The sequence below is a fragment of the Pseudochaenichthys georgianus genome, chromosome 13 (genome assembly GCF_902827115.2).
Source record: "Pseudochaenichthys georgianus chromosome 13, fPseGeo1.2, whole genome shotgun sequence".
Taxonomy (NCBI): Eukaryota; Metazoa; Chordata; class Actinopteri; order Perciformes; family Channichthyidae; genus Pseudochaenichthys; species Pseudochaenichthys georgianus.
Window position 1 is genome coordinate 24,757,514 of NC_047515.1, and position 18,584 is coordinate 24,776,097.

The 18,584-nt window shown below is 41.4% G+C and overlaps 1 protein-coding gene across 1 annotated transcript in view; it reads right to left on the reverse strand.

Moving 5' to 3' along the window:
• The window catches only part of ppp1r37 (protein phosphatase 1, regulatory subunit 37), a 46,697-nt gene that overhangs the window by 20,485 nt on the left and 7,628 nt on the right, over nucleotides 1-18,584 (reverse strand). The window contains exon 2 of the mRNA XM_034097081.1: nucleotides 2,978-3,075. Coding sequence (XP_033952972.1) covers nucleotides 2,978-3,075 — 98 coding nt within the window. The remainder of the gene's footprint in view (nucleotides 1-2,977; nucleotides 3,076-18,584) is intronic.

Below are 18,584 nucleotides of genomic sequence, written 5' to 3' on the forward strand. Positions count from 1 at the left end.
GCATGCACGGTTGTAGCATGACCACTAAAACAGAAATATATGGACACAAGATGTGTGCAAAAATATTTAGTTTCCTATCCATGTGGACACACACACACACACACACACACACACACACACACACACACACACACACACACACACACACACACACACACACACACACACACACACACACACACACACACACACACACACACACACACACACACACACACACACACACACACACACACACACACACACACACACACACACACACACACACACACACACACACACACACACACACACACACACACACACACACACACACACACACACCTCTAGTGGGGTCCGGGGGCATGCTTTGCGGGAAGTTAAAAGCATCAATCTGGTGCACTTTGAGAGCAACATTAGGAGATCTATGGATAATCTCTCAACACCCAGATGAAACAGAACTGTAAACAGATTTATTTTTATTTATGGATATTTTACAAATCACTCCCCTTTCAAACTGTATTCTTGTTTATTAATAACAACTTTTTTTTACTGTCATATAGTATTTTATACCTGTTTACTTTATTCTCTTGTTCTATAATGATCATATAAAGATGTGCCTTTACCTCACTGGTTGGAGAAAAAGCTTCTTATATTCGTTAGCATAGCTAGCTAACCAGATGCTAATAACAACAAAGTTATTGACTGTATGATCAGTATGACAGATGAACAGATCGCCACTGGGCTTTCAACTAAAGACACAGCCACTCAAAAACTGCGGCATGTGTACGGCTCCTTATGGGTACTGCAATTTCTGAAGTGCCGGAGCCACGTTCTTGTGCTCTCCGTCAGAACTGCACCCCTGTCAGACGAGACATATACCACGTGAAGACACGTTAGGCTCGTGTTGTGTTCAAGAACCCTGACCTTGGCCAGGAAAAACAGGCACTCGCTTGTTTAATTTTTTTGCGGTCTAGATTTCACTATTTTTTTTCTTTTTTGCGTGTGTTTATAAATTACCTCGAGGGCCGTAACAAATTGTCTCGCGGGCCGTATACAGCCCGGGGGCCGGAGGTTCCCCAACCCTGCTCTAGAGTCTAGACATTGAGAGGCAGAAAATTAGTCAGGACACACTTCAGCTAAACTCCAGCTAAGGTTGTCAGTCAGTGAACTTGATGTTGCTTGATGTGAGCAGCACGCCCCCATGTCTACAGCTCTGTCAATACACGATAAGTGTTAATTCTCTGAAATGGCTTTTGCAAAACAATTTAATTTGCCTGCTTGGTTACCAGTAGGGATGCTCCGATCCGCCCACTAAAGGTCAGAACTAGGGATGCTAGTTCGATATCGGCCGATACTCACTCTCTGCCGATCGATCGGTGCTCTCTAAAAATGCCGATCGTGAGAGCTGATCGCATGACGTACAATTATGACGTAAAATACATGACACTTTTCTCTGTGCGCGGCAAAACTAGCTCGCCAAAATGGCTTCACTAGTCTGGCAGTATTTTAAGGTGTCCGAAAATGACAATAAAATAGCGGTATGCAGAAATCCTGCAGCTCCACCCACTGCGATGGACCGGTGAGCGGAGCGAAACACACACTAAGAGTTAGACCTAACACACTTAGCTATTTTACCTACCTCTGGAACTAGCTAAACTAGTTATACATATATTTACTCTTCACTGTCGGGTCACTCATTACTGGATCAGTAAGCTGCATGAGACGGATACTAGGGATGGGTATCGTTTGAAATGTATCGATTCCGATTCCGGTTCTGCTTATCGATTCCGGTTCTTATCGATTCCCCGTTTCGATTCCAAAATTATAAAAGAAAGAGGTCAAACGTTTAGATAACAAAAATATCTTTATTCTTTTAAGCTTTAACTGAAATTGTTACAAATAAAAAATATACATGCAATACAAATGTATTGCACAATAGCTGTGCTTTATTTGAACTGAGCTATGCCTGTGGCAAGCTATTAACAGGCATTACACTGCGCCTTGTCTTTTTCTTTTTTAGTGTAGTGGAGCCTCACTTCAGAGCGTTTACCGCGACCCATCTTTGGTGTTATGAAGTGGCTGAGCTCGTGAGTCGTCTACAGGAGGGCGGGGGGAGCCTCGCTGCGGGGCAACTGTAGACCTCTGTCGCCTGTCAGCGCAACTTACATGATGCCGTTTAAAAAAATTAAGGGCGGTGCCGGCCGTCAGCGAACCGAGCCGCCCTGTATTCCACCGGGTCACCGCGGCGCAGACGGACCTGCTGGAATACAGGGTCTACCGTGTTTAGGAACCGTTAAGCAGAACCGAAATTGTGTATTTTGTATGGGTACCCGGTACCCGGCATTTTCTTATCGGTTCTCACCTGGAACCGAGTTTCGGTTCCCAACCCTAACGGATACTGACAGGCTGTCAGGAGAGAGAGAGAGAGGGCTTCCGCTCATTTCTCCCGTGATATTATCCAAAGTTAAAGTAAACTTGAATAATGTACTTCATTTGAATGTAATAATTATGTTGGTTGTTGTTTGTGGAAGCGCCAGTGAATGAGCCCCATGAACTGAGCCCCATGAACTGAGTTTTAAACATCACTTTAAATGGAAGATCCCCATAGGCCCCGCCCACTCGATCAGATCGGCGATCAGTATCGGCCGATACTGATTCCGGCGATCGTCGACCCCAAAATTGGCGATCGGAGCATCCCTAGTTATCAGCAGGGGGACCTTAGGGTTAGTGGAAACGTTTGAACACATTATGATCTCCCGTTAGCAGCGACGATCGGCGAAGTAAAAAGGGAATAAGCCACATCAATCTGGAGTAGAAAAGGGGTAAAAAGTAGGAGCTCAGCAGCTGGAGAACGTGCAGGATTTTCCACTTTGCTAAGAGATATAGGAGATGAAGACATTAACACTTTTGCTTGTGTTATAAATGTTGTGCGAGTGTCTTTGTGATTGCCCCGATACATCTTTTCATCTGTGTTTTGTGTTGGCTTGCAGCTCACCTGTATCTGTTTGAGCACTTTGGATATGGGTTTACAGTTGAGTTTCTGACAGGCTTGTTTGTAGGAAGAGAGGATCTCCTCCACCGTCACATTCTGAGCTGCAAAACATGGAAACATAGAAAACAAGTTAGGATTGCTTTTATTGCTTTGTTTATTTGAGAAAACAACCCATGCTCACACGAGAAACAGTGGAAATGTTACGAAAGTGTGAGGTTAGTATATTAATATATTAAGCTGCACAGTGCTTGCATGCATTAAAGTTAATAACTCAATTTAACTATGTTTGACAGCTTAAGAGTCAGCTTTCTTTAATAATATGGGGACTTTACAAGCACCAAGGTTGCAATATGACCCTGTAATACATGCAAAAGGTTTTTATTCTCACATCACTTACTGCTGCATGTTTTCTTATCATCAGTTTAACTGGTACTTATTTATTTGTGTGCTCTGCAGTTCACATCCCGTGCAAACAGTACACCCCATATCAATAACAAAATCTGAAAACAAACGAAGCATCTGAAATGGACTGTGTTTCAGCTCTGGAGCTTATCCTGCAGATCAACCCCCCTGACTCTTGCATATGATCAACATTATGAAGTCTAGGACTGCAACACAAAATGGTCCTGGGAGCACTCTCTTAAGGGCTCCCCTACTTAAGTAAGCAAAGGAGGTATTGTTCTTGGTGTGTGAGTGGGTCAGCTGGCGCTGCCTTCCCAGACTGTTGCAGGGCTAACTCCAGTCAGATGACTGGGCAACATTCAGCCCCACTGTTCTGGCTGAGAGACTCTGCTGGGAAATGAAGTGAGGCACTTGGGGAGAGAAATATAACGAAAGAATCAAAGAAGAAAGAAGGGAAACATCAGTGGTAGGGTGGGGTCAGGGTTGCTGTGAAACTCATAGCCGAGGCAGCGCACCACCTTCACCACAGGCCTTTCCCAGCCGACCTATAGCAACGCAAAACTGAACAGAAATGTGATCACAGAGAAAGGATCCTGAAAACCGCACTCAGACATCTACCCTTACAATTTAGAAGTTTAAGTTCTTCATACAAAGCTGATTATGAGGCTGGTACAAGCCCACCTAAGACAGTAAGTCATTTATAAAACCAGGCAGCAAAAACGTTGACATTGCGCAGCCTGGGACGTTACTATTGCGCATGCACACATCGCAAAGCCATCGCTGAAACGATAAATTGTGCTGCCTGAGTCAGTACATCAAATTACATTAACACAAATGGGATGCTATACATTATCCCAGACCTAGTTTAAGCTGTGAATAAGGACATATTAAGAAATTCAGGGTAAGCAGTACATGCTGACAGACAGACACTGTCCTATGCTTAGACTGTACTACAGTACTGACTGTACACATAGGGCTAGTGTGTGTGTGAATATGACTTTTGCAGCAGTCAGCATTTTGGTTCCTCTCACCAAGGTGACAATTTGTCCGCTCCACTTTCAGTTGCCTCCATCTCGTCTCCAACAGTGTCCTCCGTAAGTTTCACACAAGTTCATCACCCACCCATCTGCACCAGGTAGTGGCAGAACAGACTGTACATTTGGATGCTTGCATCTGTAAGTCTTTATGTTTGTCTATTTTGTCTGTAAGTTTATATGGTGGGTCAAAGAGGCAGTTCTGCATGAGCAGCCACTCATGTCTGATCAACTGAGTTATAAATTCAGCATCTCTATTAACCGCACGTCAGACTGTGGATGAAAATACTGCGAGAGATGATTCTGCAGTAATGGTGTAAGCGTAAACGTGACTTAATGTAATTAAAGGGCGAGTCAGTGCCACATGAATGAGATGAGAACAGCCACATCAACTCTTCCAGTTGCTTTGAGACCAGGACCAAAGAGCCACTCAAATGGAAACCAGTCTTGTTTTGCAGCAGGAGTTTGCTCTTACCGAGTGTACACAAACAAACATAAGAACACAATTAACAGGTTACATGAGGACATGGTGACTGCTGCGTTCAGTGACAAGATATATGAAATGATGCAGGTTCAGGACTGAAATATGATTCGACTGTCTGCCTCAGGTTTGAAAAAGGATACTTTTTGAAACCTGTTAATTACTTGCTGTGGTGGTTTTAATAATATGGTTTTCTAAAATGTGAGCAAGCTTCCAGGATTTTGTTGGAAGCAAATGCAGTACTTAACTCCTGAAACTCTGTTGCAATCAAGTGCCACTTCATTTACCCGAATATGTGCTTCTCTCTAAAAAGAGGATTCTGGACACAGTACTGTAGATTTAACCCAAAGGCCTCTCCTGACAGGTTGTGAGAGTGCAGTCTTGTAAATGTGTGCAGAACAGTGAGTGTGTTCCAGTGAACACTGTGTCCTTGGAAAAGTGTTATTGTGCAGAGTCGCTGTGTGTGTGTAAACATTTCCTGAGGGAAGGGTGGGGGGTAAAGGGTGGCGAGGGTCCGATGCCTACTCCACAGTATTTTTTCATTAATTAGAGAAAGAGAAGGGAAAATAATAAATAAAAAGCTTCTACATGGTCTAATCTATCATTACTGTGCCTAAAAGCAATGCAAGCAGTGAAAGAAGACTGAGATTTAACAACTCGGCATAGGAAATGGTGAAAAAATAAACTGAGGAGTCAAACGCTTCGTGTTAAACAGAGAGCTTCTGCCCTGCAGGCTCATTAAGAGCTGAACTACAGCTGTTGCTCTGCATTTCTGCTTGCTTTGTCTTGGTTTTATTGCACTCCCACCAGTGCTGCTAATACAAGTATGGAGGGAGTGGTGGTGAGGAGGTACGTAATAGGGGGGGGAGGGAGGGGAAAACACTGCTCCAAACAACATCTTTGAAAAATCCGGTTGAGAGGTAGCAGAGAAGTAACGTTTGATTCCAATGAGTGTACAAAGAATCACTAAATAGTAAATACACCTCTTCCTTTGAGAGACTACCAAGATAAACCAACCAGTTTAGGAGCAGAGTTCAGCTGCAAATCCTCACACTTTACATCAATCCAATTAGCTCGGACTATCCCTTCGAGAAAACCAAACCTGCTCTTCATGTTGTGCTGAAAGAACACTTTGGATTAAGATTTCAGGCCAAAGAGACAAATGAGTGAAGGGAACATGTCCATCTCGTCTCTGACTCAGTGAATCTGCTAAATGACACAAAGGAGCAGCTCTCTCTCCTTGTTGTTGTTGATGGCCCCTGTCCACTGTGCAACAACACACACTAAATCACTTGCTGCTACCATCGCTGATCTTGTGAGGGAAAAAAACAAACAAACATAAAAACAAACAGTTCCCTGCAACAATAGCATCTAGCTCGCTGACTCGGATCAACAGAGGTCCATTTAGCGCAGTGGGCTTTATGGAAAAGATAAGAAATATTGACGAGGTTCTGACCGTTATCTCAGCCTTTAGTGGAGCAGACATTTTGATCAATGGGATCAACAGCAGGATGGAGTTACTTATGGCGCATTTCCACTGCAGGGCCTCGCACGGCTTAGTACGGTATAGTTAGGCCTTGGTAGGCCAGGCTCACTTTATGTTGCGTTTCCATGACAGTTTAGGAACTGGGGTAGTAACTATAGTAACGCAGTGTAGGCGGAGCCGTGACCTCATCTTCAATGCGAAACACAAAACCAACATCAGCCATTAGCTGTTAGCACTCAGAGCTCACAGCTCCTCATATCTGTTCAGGAACTAGACAAAAGTTAAACAAGTACAAACCACAGACTGTCTGTGTCATGGCGAATACAGTCACTGGTTTATTTATGTCTGTATAGGCCGTTGTTGTGAGTGTGGACGGTCGGAGCATATACAACGTTAGCTTAGCCGATCTCCATTCAGAAAACACACATTTAAAAAGGTTTTTCGCCTGCCGTCTGTCTGCAGACTTGTCAAAGCATTAATTCATGGTTTTTACTAACCGATATCAGTATGTTGTTACTTCGGCATCATTTTGAAACGTGTATTACAATTAAATCACGGTCAAATATGTTCATTGTGTTGTTGTTGCCAGCGATTCTCTCACTAGTTTAGCATATTCAGCCCGGTTGTTAGCCCGGAAAGAACCTCAATTTTTGAGAGCCAGAAAAACTGTGAAAAAGTACCCGCTAAAAAACGGGCCGGGCATGGCACAGCACGCTTACACGGCGCTGTAGTGGAAATGCGCCATTACTGTATTTGACACGATGTGGACATGTTTTCTGGTAGTTCAATATATAAATAGTTAACACAAGGTGACTGCTATTTTTGTAGTATTTCTCATGTGAATAGGTACTTTAGTCCAAAGTTGACATGCATACCCACAAAGGCAGAGAACCAGATTATGACAATAGTTGACTCAAAATGTATGTGATATTTAAGTAAGAGTGTAAATGTTAGTAGAGGTTAAGACGATGTTAACAGGTATCATCCTATCTGGATTTTATCACTATACAATTCCACCATGGAAATAAACCTGCCATAAATGAAATCACTTATTTAAGCTGAACAAGCAGCAGAGCTGCAACAAGTAGAGACACATTATGTAAAGAGAGAGAAGGTCTAAAAAGCTTTCTAAAGAACAGTTTTACAGTTAGGCACTGAATGTTTGCAGATATTCAGTTACCTGAAACCTGCTACTTCACGTCCACACCTTACTTACACTTGAGCTAAGAACAACAAGGTGAGGTCAAGGTCTTCAGTGAAAAAAGAACACGCCATTTTAATTCAGCAAAGGCAGGCAGGCTTCAAGCAGCAAAAACATGGTAAGTATAAAGATTGTAATTAGTAACTACAGTATTGATTTATCACCCAAACTACTCCACATTGGAGCTTAGAGACAGGGTTTTAGGCCAACACACACACGACTATGGCTTAGCTTGAAGTACACACAAATTGCCATCTCTGTTTCCCCATTGATGTGAATTCGTCTCATGGAAACATATCTACTTGATGACTGTGAAACCCTAGAAGTAATTAGCTTTCAGATAACTTAATAAGGTTGTTCATTTTAAATGACTTTCAATAATGCTACCTTATTAAATGTAACCAATTGTAACCAATTGTTCACATCACCTCATCAGTGTGACACATTTATTTTAGATTTTCAATGAACACAGCCTGACAAGCCTCTTGCCATGTAAGTATGATAAGTCATCTAAAAAGAGGCACCATTATTAAATGCATCAGCTAAAAATACAGGACTTCTCCTCAGCTTTATCCGACAGCATGGCGCTGCTGCAGTCACAGCCTCTACCGCTGCCCACTAAAGGTCAGAACAGATGGAGAGCCACCAGTGGGAGAAGTGGGCTTTAACTCCACACTACTGGGACAGATGGGCCTATGACCCTATGGATGCTCCATAAATTGTGACTATAAAAGGCTTTACATGAGATATGAATCTGAATAGTTAATTTATCGCTCATTTATAAATCTTTGTTTTTGTCAAATACTTTTGAAGGTAGGGCAAGATGCTACTTAATATCAAAGCAGTATAAATTGGGAACAGGAACGAAAATACTAACTTAAGAGGTGGTGAAGAACTAGCATTGTTTTGTGTGTAAAAAGTTAAATAACATTTTCAAATAATAAGGAATCGACCTTGAACAGTGTCGATTGAGAGGAGTTTGTTTACACCAATTCACCAGGGCGGGAAGATTCTGGAAAAGGCTGCATTACCAACAAATTGTTAGTTCTGGAAAGTTACAAAGACATTTGGCAACAACCTTTCTCCTTTCCACTGCTTTCAGTCTTTGAAAAATAAAAGCATCTAAATAGAAACATGTAACAACCCTTAGTTCTTTGGAACACTTGAAGTGGAAGCCAAACCTTTAGGGCATGTAATGACATGTGATTATTACAGTGGGGCAAAAAAGTATTTAGTCAGCCACCAATTGTGCAAGTTCTCCCACTTAAAAAGATGAGAGGCCTGTAATTTTCATCCTAGGTACACTTCAACTATGAGAGACAGAATGGGGGGAAAGAATCCAGGAAATCACATCATAGGATTTGTAATGAATTAATTGGTAAATTCCTCAGTAAAATAAGTATTTGGTCACCTACAAACAAACAAGATTTCTGGCTCTCACAGACCTGTAACTTCTTCTTTAAGAGCCTCCTCTGTCCTCCACTTGTTAACTGTATTAATGGCACCTCTTTGAACTCGTTATCAGTATAAAAGACCCCTGTCCACAACCTCAAACAGTCACACTCCAAACACCACTATGGCCAAGACCAAAGAGCTGTCAAAGGACACCAGAAACTAAATTGTAGACCTGCACCAGGCTGTGAAGACTGCATCTGCAATAGGTAAGCAGCTTGGTGTGAAGAAATCAACTGTGGGAGCAATTATTAGAAAATGGAAGACATACAAGACCACTGATAATCTCCCTCGATCTGGGGCTCCACGCAAGATCTCACCCCGTGGGGACAAAATGATCACAAGAACGGTGAGCAAAAATCCCAGAACCACACGGGGGGACCTAATCAATGACCTGCAGAGAGCTGGGACCAAAGTAACAAAGGCTACCATCAGTAACACACTACGCCGCCAGGGACTCAAATCCTGCAGTGCCAGACGTGTCCCCCTGCTTAAGCCAGTACATGTCCAGGCCCGTCTGAAGTTTGCTAGAGAGCATTTAGATGATCCAGAAGAGGATTGGGAGAATGTCATAAGGTCAGATGAAACCAAAATAGAACTTCTTGGTAAAAACTCAACTAGACGTGTTTGGAGGAGAAAGAATGCTGAGTTGCATCCAAAGAACACCATACCTACTGTGAAACATGGGGGTGGAAACATCATGCTTTGGGGCTGTTTTTCTGCAAAGGGACCAGGACGACTGATCCGTGTAAAGGAAAGAATGAATGGGGCCATGTATCGTGAGATTTTGAGTGACAACCTCCTTCCATCAGCAAGGGCATTGAAGATGAAACGTGGCTGGGTCTTTCAGCATGACAATGATCCCAAACATACCGCCCGGGCAACGAAGGAGTTGCTTCTTAAGAAGCATTTCAAGGTCCTGGAGTGGCCTAGCCAGTCTCCAGATCTCAACCCCATAGAAAATCTTTGGAGGGAGTTGAAAGTCTGTGTTGCCCAGTGACAGCCCCAAAACATCACTGCTCTAGAGGAGATCTGCATGGAGGAATGGGCCAAAAATACCAGCAACAGTGTGTGAAAACCTTGTGAAGACTTACAGAAAACGTTTGACCTCTGTCATTGCCAACAAAGGGTATATAACAAAGTATTGAGATGAACTTTTGTTATTGACCAAATACTTATTTTCCACCATAAATTCTTTAAAAATCATGTGATTTTCTCCCCTAATTTTGTCTCTCATAGTTGAGGTATACCTAGGATGAAAATTGCAGGCCTCTCTCATCTTTTTAAGTGGGAGAACTTGCACAATAGGTGGTTGACTAAATACTTTTTTGCCCCACTGTATCTCCCAAAGTGCTGAAAAAGGAGCTCGCACTCACCTATTGAGCACCTGCTGTTATATAAATGTAGACAGTAATCAGAAAGCACTTGCTCCACATTTGCACAATAAGATATGTTCAAGATTCTGTTTCTGCACTCAAGGATAAGTAATTGTAGAGAAAGCATTTCTATACATGTCAACGTCTGTTTATCGTCCTAAGCCTTGCCATCCTGTGCCTTCATCACTCACCATTATTCTCCTTCTAGCTGACAAGAAACAAAGAGAAAACACACAGTCTGCAAGTGAAGCGCTTTCTCCCTCACTCTCACAAAAAGGAGGAAACAAGCCAAGACACGTGTTTGCATGTGAGCAGAGGAAGACGCAACACTTTTTTGCAGACTTGTATAATGTCTTGATTTGTTTCGGCTTACATTATACAATCAGGTTCCTCTGGTAAAATAGGATGCAGCAAAATTACAATCACACAAGATGACTTGGATATACTTTTCAATAAAAATGAATATAGTGGCTACAAAATGATACACCAATGTTGTGAATCATGTTGCAAATTCCAACATCAGTCAGGGAAAAAGAATGCTGTGTGTGTGTGTGTGTGTGTGTGTGTGTGTGTGTGTGTGTGTGTGTGTATGTGTGTGTGAAGAGCTTAAGATAAACTTTGGCATTGACTGGAAATGTGGCGAAGACTGTACCAGCCTCAGTCATGCTGCGGCAGATAAACACCTGACCTGCTGTCTGCACACATCTAGATCTGCATCAACAGCAGGGCTCTCAGCGCAGAATAACGCTAAGTTACACAACAGCAAGGAAAGAAAGAGAGGACTGCGGTCAGAAAAGTTAGTCAGCCTGTTGACAACTGACAACCAGTTCAAGAAGGATAAAGTGAGGTCTCTGGAAAACCCCGACCATGTACTGATCATTTAGACAACATTTAAGCGCTTAAATGTCTGTAATGAAAGGTTACCACAGAGAAAACAGTTTTTACAGTTGACATGCTCTAAGAGGAAATTATTTCATTTCATTTCATTTCAAACCTTTATTTAGACAGATTGGTCCCTTGAGATCATGGATCTCTTTTACAAGGGAGACCTCCCAGCCAGCAGCAAAAAGGTGATCTAATATAGAAGATTGGACACAGAGCAACCAGCAACACATGGAGGCCAGGTGTCCAATGATCCACTGTTTCAGCTGCAGGCCCACATCCTCAGCATTCGATGATGTTTGTTTTCCTGTTATAACTAAAACCATTTAAGTCTGAGGGTGAGATGCCGGGTCATGTGTTTTGTAGGGGTGTTGAAAATAATCGTTTCTACGATGCATTGCGATGCGGACGTGGACGATTCGATATCGATGCAGTGACGGAAGATAATCGGTTATAGAGTAGTAACGTTGCTTCCTGATTTTCCGGCCGCGGTTTTACTATAACGTTTTTTCTGTCACTTTAATATCAAATCGGTCGGTGACGCAGAGATCAGGGAACAGACGTGACAACGGCACAGCGGCACAGCAACACGGAGCAGTCTGCTTTATCCACCAACACAAGAACACCAGTCCAGAACCAACAGCAGAAGGACCCGCTCTGAATCACTCCGTGTCGCTGCGGCTCAGAGACACAGGGATTTATGTTTTTCAAAAATAATCGCATTACAATCATGTCAGGTTTTTGGTGGATTTAATTAAGTCTTGGATTGCAAAGTATGAATGTTCTCTAGCAATTTTCAGACGATACGTGTGTAAAGTTTGTGAAGGCAGGAGGAAAAAAGCTTCCGTGATCACCGTCTCCTCTCCGTTCCTCCAAACCCCGCCCTGAAAATAATGAGTGACAGGCTGATAGTGACCCGATAGAAACTTTATTATTCACTTAATCACTGAGATATAATGAAGCTAATTTAATCTCATACATTCATGGGATTTATGTAACAGTAAAACAGAGAATGTAAGTGTGCACCCACATGCAGTATTTTTGTTTGTATATGCTGTTGTAAATACTCCTGTTGTCTGCTGTGTTCAGACTCAAGTCCTATGTGTGATGCCTCATTCAGGACATTCAGTGTCCTTTCTTAACAGAAGACCGTGGCTAGAAGCTGCAGCTAGACTGCAGAAGCATTAGCTTTTTGTTTTTGAGGATGGAACAACTTCACACACGGAGGCTAGACCTATACAATTAATTTATTTTGGTTTATAAATTAATGTCAAGACATTTATGTTATTGATTTCTGAAGCACTTTCTAAATAATAAAAAGAGACTTCATATGTATTTACTGCATGCATTGATGAAAAATAAGCCATGTGCAGTAATATAGAAAATTGAGGATGCAACGCATTGGTATGAATCGTAATGCACCGGGATATCGAACCGAATCGAAGACAGGATAATCGTAATCGAATCGTGAGACCAGTGAAGATGCACAGCCCTAGTGTTTTGGTATTGACCAGCCACTCAATGTTGCATATTAGAACATTCTAATTATTCCTCTACAGGGATTCAAGAAGGTTTAATAAGCAAAAGAAAGATAAATAAATACATTATGTAGTCCCTCATATAACAATGCATGCAACATAGTAGTGATACACTAATCTCACGATACGATACGATACACGATATTCAGCTCACAATACGATATATATCACGATATTCAGCCAACGATACGATTCGATACACTTATATCATTTTCTGAAAGATTTTAAAGGGACAGTGTGATTTTGGTGACATCTTGTGTAGGGCTGTGGCGATACACTAATCTCACGATACGATACGATACGATACACGATATTCAGCCAACGATACGATACGATACACGATATTCAGCCAACGATGCGATTCGATATAATTCGATACACTTATATCATTTTCTGAAAGATTTTAAAGGGACAGTGGGATTTTGGTGACATCTTGTGAGTGTTCCAGTGACTTGGATTGAATTAATTCAACTGAAAACTGAAAGCATCAATTATACAATATATGGCTCTGACAGAGCGTCTCCAGCTTGCAAATGCTGGACAAAATGAATCAAAAGATGTGGTGAGAAAATTAGTTTCATTTATTGAAACAGTGCAAACTGTAGCTGTAAAGTGCAGTATCACAATGGACAATGGAGAATTAAAAGGTGCAGCAGGTGGTGGAACACGGGGGATTTGAATGGGACTTGTTAGAAATTAAAATCAATGTTTTGATGGCATAAAGTACCATAAACATACAGTCAGTTTAAATGCTGTTTTATACTGAAAAACCAGAAGTTGTTGTGCACAACCAGTTGTTGAGCTTTTATTCTGAAAATCCTTTATCTCCGGTTAGCATTTAGCATGTGGCTAATATACAATTTCCTATAGAGGTGAATTTAGTAGCGATATGACACGGAGTGTTGCACACCGAAACCTACTGATTTCAACACTACAACTATAGACGTCGAGATATTATTATTGCTGAATATTAAATGAAGGTACAGTTTATTTGAATACGTTTGTTTACAGACGTGGGTAGCATGAGACAACATTCGGAACTACCGGAAATGATACCAGCCGTGAGGTATTTTTGGAGTATTGATTACAGCGTTTAAAATGTATTAAATGAAACGTCATGAAAGAGATAAGGAGGAGAAAAGGCGTGTTTAGTTATATATTTAATGTGCAATGTCTGAATCCTCTGTAATGCCCAACAACGAACATTGGAGACGTGGAGGGCCGATCCCCAGCAGCGCCAACCGGCCCACAGGGAGGATTCAGCAGAGGATATTCAACAGCTGGAAAGGTGGAGCTCGCTCTCTTCCCTTCGCTCACGAGAGCCAGAACACAGCTTGTAACATTACCGCTCTTTTTATTAATTAAAGTATACATTTGAACATTCTCAGAGACTCAATTAGTCTCCTTTTTAAAGCTTCTCTCCTGGACGCGAGTATAACGAACACAGTTATCAGACTTAATGTATCGATACCCGCGGCTGAAATATCGATACTTTCTCGGAAAACTAAATATCGATATATATCGCAAGATCGATTAAATTGCACAGCCCTAATCTTGTGAGTGTTCCATTGACTTGGATTGAATTAATTCAACTGAAAACTGAAAGCATCAATTATACAATATATGGCTCTGACAGAGAGTCTACAGCTTGCAAATGCTGGACAAAATGAATGAAAGGATGTGGTGAGAAAATTTGTTTCATTTATTGAAACAGTGCAAACTGTAGCTTACAAGCCTTTGAAACGTAAGTACATAAAGTGCAGTATCACAATGGACAATGGAGAATTAAAAGGTGCAGCAGGTGGCAGAACACGGGGGACTTGAATGGGACTTGTTAGAAATTAAAATCAATGTTTTGATGGCATAAAGTACCTTAAACATACCGTCAGTTTAAATGCTGTTTTATACTGAAAAACCAGAAGTTCTTGTGCACAACCAGTTGTTAAGCTTTTATTCTGAAAATCCTTCATCTCCGGTTAACATTTAGCATGTGGCTAATACACCATTTACTATAGAGGTGAATTTAGTAGCGATATGACACGGAGTGTTGCACACCGACACCTACTGATTTCAACACTACAACTATAGACGTCGAGATATTATTATTGCTGAATATTAAATGAAGGTACAGTTTATTTGAATACGTTTGTTTACAGACGTGGGTAGCATGAGACTAGTTAATTTAGTTTTAGTCTTAGTCCTGTGTTAAATTTCCTTTTTAGTTTTAGTCATATTTAGTCACCTTCATCCTGTTTTTATTTAGTCAAGTTTTAGTCGACTAAAAGTCTGAGCATTTGTGTCTTATTTTAGTCGACTAAAACAGTAAACATTTTAGTCAAGATTTAGTCGACTAAAAGTCTGAGCATTTTAGTCTTATTTTAGTCAAAGAAAACTAATTATTTTAGTCTACTTTTTGTCAATGAAAACTGTTGAGTCTTTTTTAGTCATCAGATTATATAGAACATTTCAGTCAAACTAGTCTAGCCAAAACCAATAATTTGTCATTTTAGTATATAAATAAATAAGATTATCTTGTCCTTATTTGATGAAAAACACAGGTTGAATGATTTAAGAATGCAGCTTTGCAGAGAGTATCTGGTCAGGTTTGTGGTGGCCACATTGCTTCCCTTCTGATGAAACAATGCATTTGCTTTTTTTCTCTGCCTCATTGTAGCGAAAATGGGCCCAAATATCACATAGTTTCTTTCTCCCAAGCAGTGGTGGCTTTAGACTTTTTCGGTGTCAGTCATTTTGACGGACAGGATTATAACATTTCCGTCATAATCCATTATTACCCGTTGAGTGCACAATGTATCACTCACTCGCGCTGACGGGGGGGTATTTGGTTAACGCGAGTGCGACCACTGCTCCTAAGCCCTGTTGTTGCCATTTTATTTTCTCTTAAATAAAGTTAGTTAGACCATGAGTTAGACCCGAGTCTTCCTGACAGTTCATATTGTGCCGCTGCCCGGTGTAATTCAAATGTACCGCCGCGCACAGCACAGAAACAGCTGCTGCTCTGCCGCAGCACCGGAAATGGAACTGCTGGGAGAAAAACTGACTATCAGAGATTTAACGTTATCTTTGATAATATTTCGTCTCCTCATTTTTCGTCAACGAAAGTAAAGAGAGATTTTGTCATAGTTTTTATTTGGTAAACTACATTTTCGTCTCGTCACTTTTCGTCAACGATATTGCATGATGATTTCGTTACAATTATTGTTTACTGCCGTCGGTGCCGTCTCGTCATCGTCTCGTTTTCGTCATGGAAAAAAAGGTCGTTGACGAACATATTTCGTCATAGTTTTAGTCAACGAAATTAACACTACATGAGACAACATCCGGAACTACCGGAAATGATACCAGCCGTGAGGTATTTTTGGAGTATTGATTACAGCGTTTAAAATGTATTAAATGAAAAGTCATGAAAGAGTTAAGGAGGAGAAAAGGCATGTTTAGTTATATATTGAATGTACAATGTCTGAATCCTCTGTTATGCGCAACAATGAACATTGGAGACGTGGAGGGCCGGCCCCCAGCAGCGCCAACCGGCCCACAGGGAGGATTCAGCAGAGGATATTTAACAGCTAGAAAAGTGGTTCTCGCCCTCTTCCCTTCGCTCACGAGAGCCAGAACACAGCTGTTTTTCTGACTGAACCATCTTCTGCTTGTAACATTACCGCGCTTTTTATTAATTAAAGTATACATTTGAACCTTCTCAGAGACTCAATTAGTCTCCTTTTTAAAGCTTCTCTCCTGGACGCGAGAATAACGAACACAGTTATCAGACTTAATGTATCGATACCCACGGCTGAAATATCGATACTTTCTCGGAAAACTAAATATCGATATATATCGCAAGATCGATTAAATTGCACAGCCCTAATGCAACACAACATTTGACCTCTTACTCGATTTTTGTGAAAACAAAGGAAGTTCAGAAGAAGAAAACTACATTTTAGGGAAATATTGACAAACACTAAGTTGCCAGTTACACATTGCTAAAACTAATACATCACAGTCCTGCCACAAATCATGAGTTTTTTTTACATTGTGTTAAAAAAGTTGTTGTTTCAGAGAGATGTTGATTCCACCTTGTGGTATTTTTGTGGTGTAGTTGAAATGAAACAAAGCGATGAAGAGATATGTTTTTGCTTTTTAGCCTACCGTAAATGCAGAAGACAAATCCATCAACACCTATCAGTATAACGCAATACAATTCAACAGCACCAAAAACCGCAGTTAAGCAGTTTTTATACAGGGGATCACAGAGAGAAGGATTTAGCTGGATTTAGACTTGAGTCTAAAGCAAAAACCACCATCTTATTGAGGTGACTGGGTTTTCACAAGACAACAATGCATGAAAAAACAAACCCAAGCCTTTGGGCAAGCCTCCAGAGAGAGATGTAGGTATGTTGTGGGTGGAACATCGAAGTGTTGCCAGCTCCTACTTAACATGAAAGTGCCAGTGTTCAAAATAGCCCCCCCCCCCTCCCAGTCTCCAGCCCTGTTCCCTGCCATTTCACACTGATGTTCTGTGGATGGTGACAGGAGCGTCATTCACACATGACAGTTGGCTGCCTGGCTGGATGGGGTTTGGAGGGGGGGGGGGGGGATTGTGCCACTGCTGATGTGTGCCTCTACCAGTCAGAATGACAAGACGGTAGTCGGTAAACACACAGAAGGAACGTTTTATAAAGGGAGCACTTTAAGCCTATAACAGATGAGCCCAAAGGTTTAAACAACCACCTGAAACCCCTCTACTCAACCTAAGTCATACTGTATCAGCACAGTGGGTCAAGAGTAAACTAAGTGATTGAGATGTCACGGCTTCTAATAAAGTGTCTCAGGAAACATCCAGACTCTGCAGAAGTGTAATTATGCAAAAGCTGTGGAATCGATTCCAAGTAACTGCGTGGGGGTTAATTATTAACGGATAGCCCACTTGGGGAAGACTGAAGAAGAATCTCAATAAATGAGCACAGCTGCAGGAACCAGGCTTTACACATCCTACACAATATCAGCCTTTAAATGAAATATCATCACGCAACAAAGAAAGCATTTTAGGTTTGTTTCCATAATACTGCAGACACAGCAACCGCAGCATGGCAATATATCCAAACATCTTTACTTAATGCCTTCAGCAATGTAAGACATAAGAGCGCCTCAACAGCAGTCCCCCTCTTGGTATAATGAACTATAGTGATAAAGAGGAAAGCAAACGAAAAAACTGAGCAGCCATTTTAAACTATCTCACACATGAAACCAGGCTTGTGTCTGAGAGAGAAAAGCTGCCAGACCAGATGGAGAATGACATGAGCAAACAACAGTTTATACTCTATTTTTAAATGAGGGGGCACCATTTCAGCCTCCTCAGGAATGATGAGAATCAGGAGAGTAAGAAATGTGTGTTTCATCAGGACAGAAAGTTCTAGAGTCATTCGAACAGGAGGAGAAATCATCACTAGACGTCAGCTGATGGCTAATATTTCACTTAGACTTGCATGTCAATTCAACCATTTATTATAAACCCCAGATCTGTTGGTAGAATGTATCATGGTGTAGAGCTCCAGTGCACACAGACAAAAGGTTAAAGGGCAGGCATACTCATAAAACAAACGCCAAACAGACGCAAAGTTCTTTCTCAAATGTCCAAGACAAGCCAAGGTGAAGCATGGACAGGCAGAAATGCATAATAGATGACTGAGAGTACAAACGAAGGCTTTCCTGCAGGTCATATTGTATCACAGACATATCG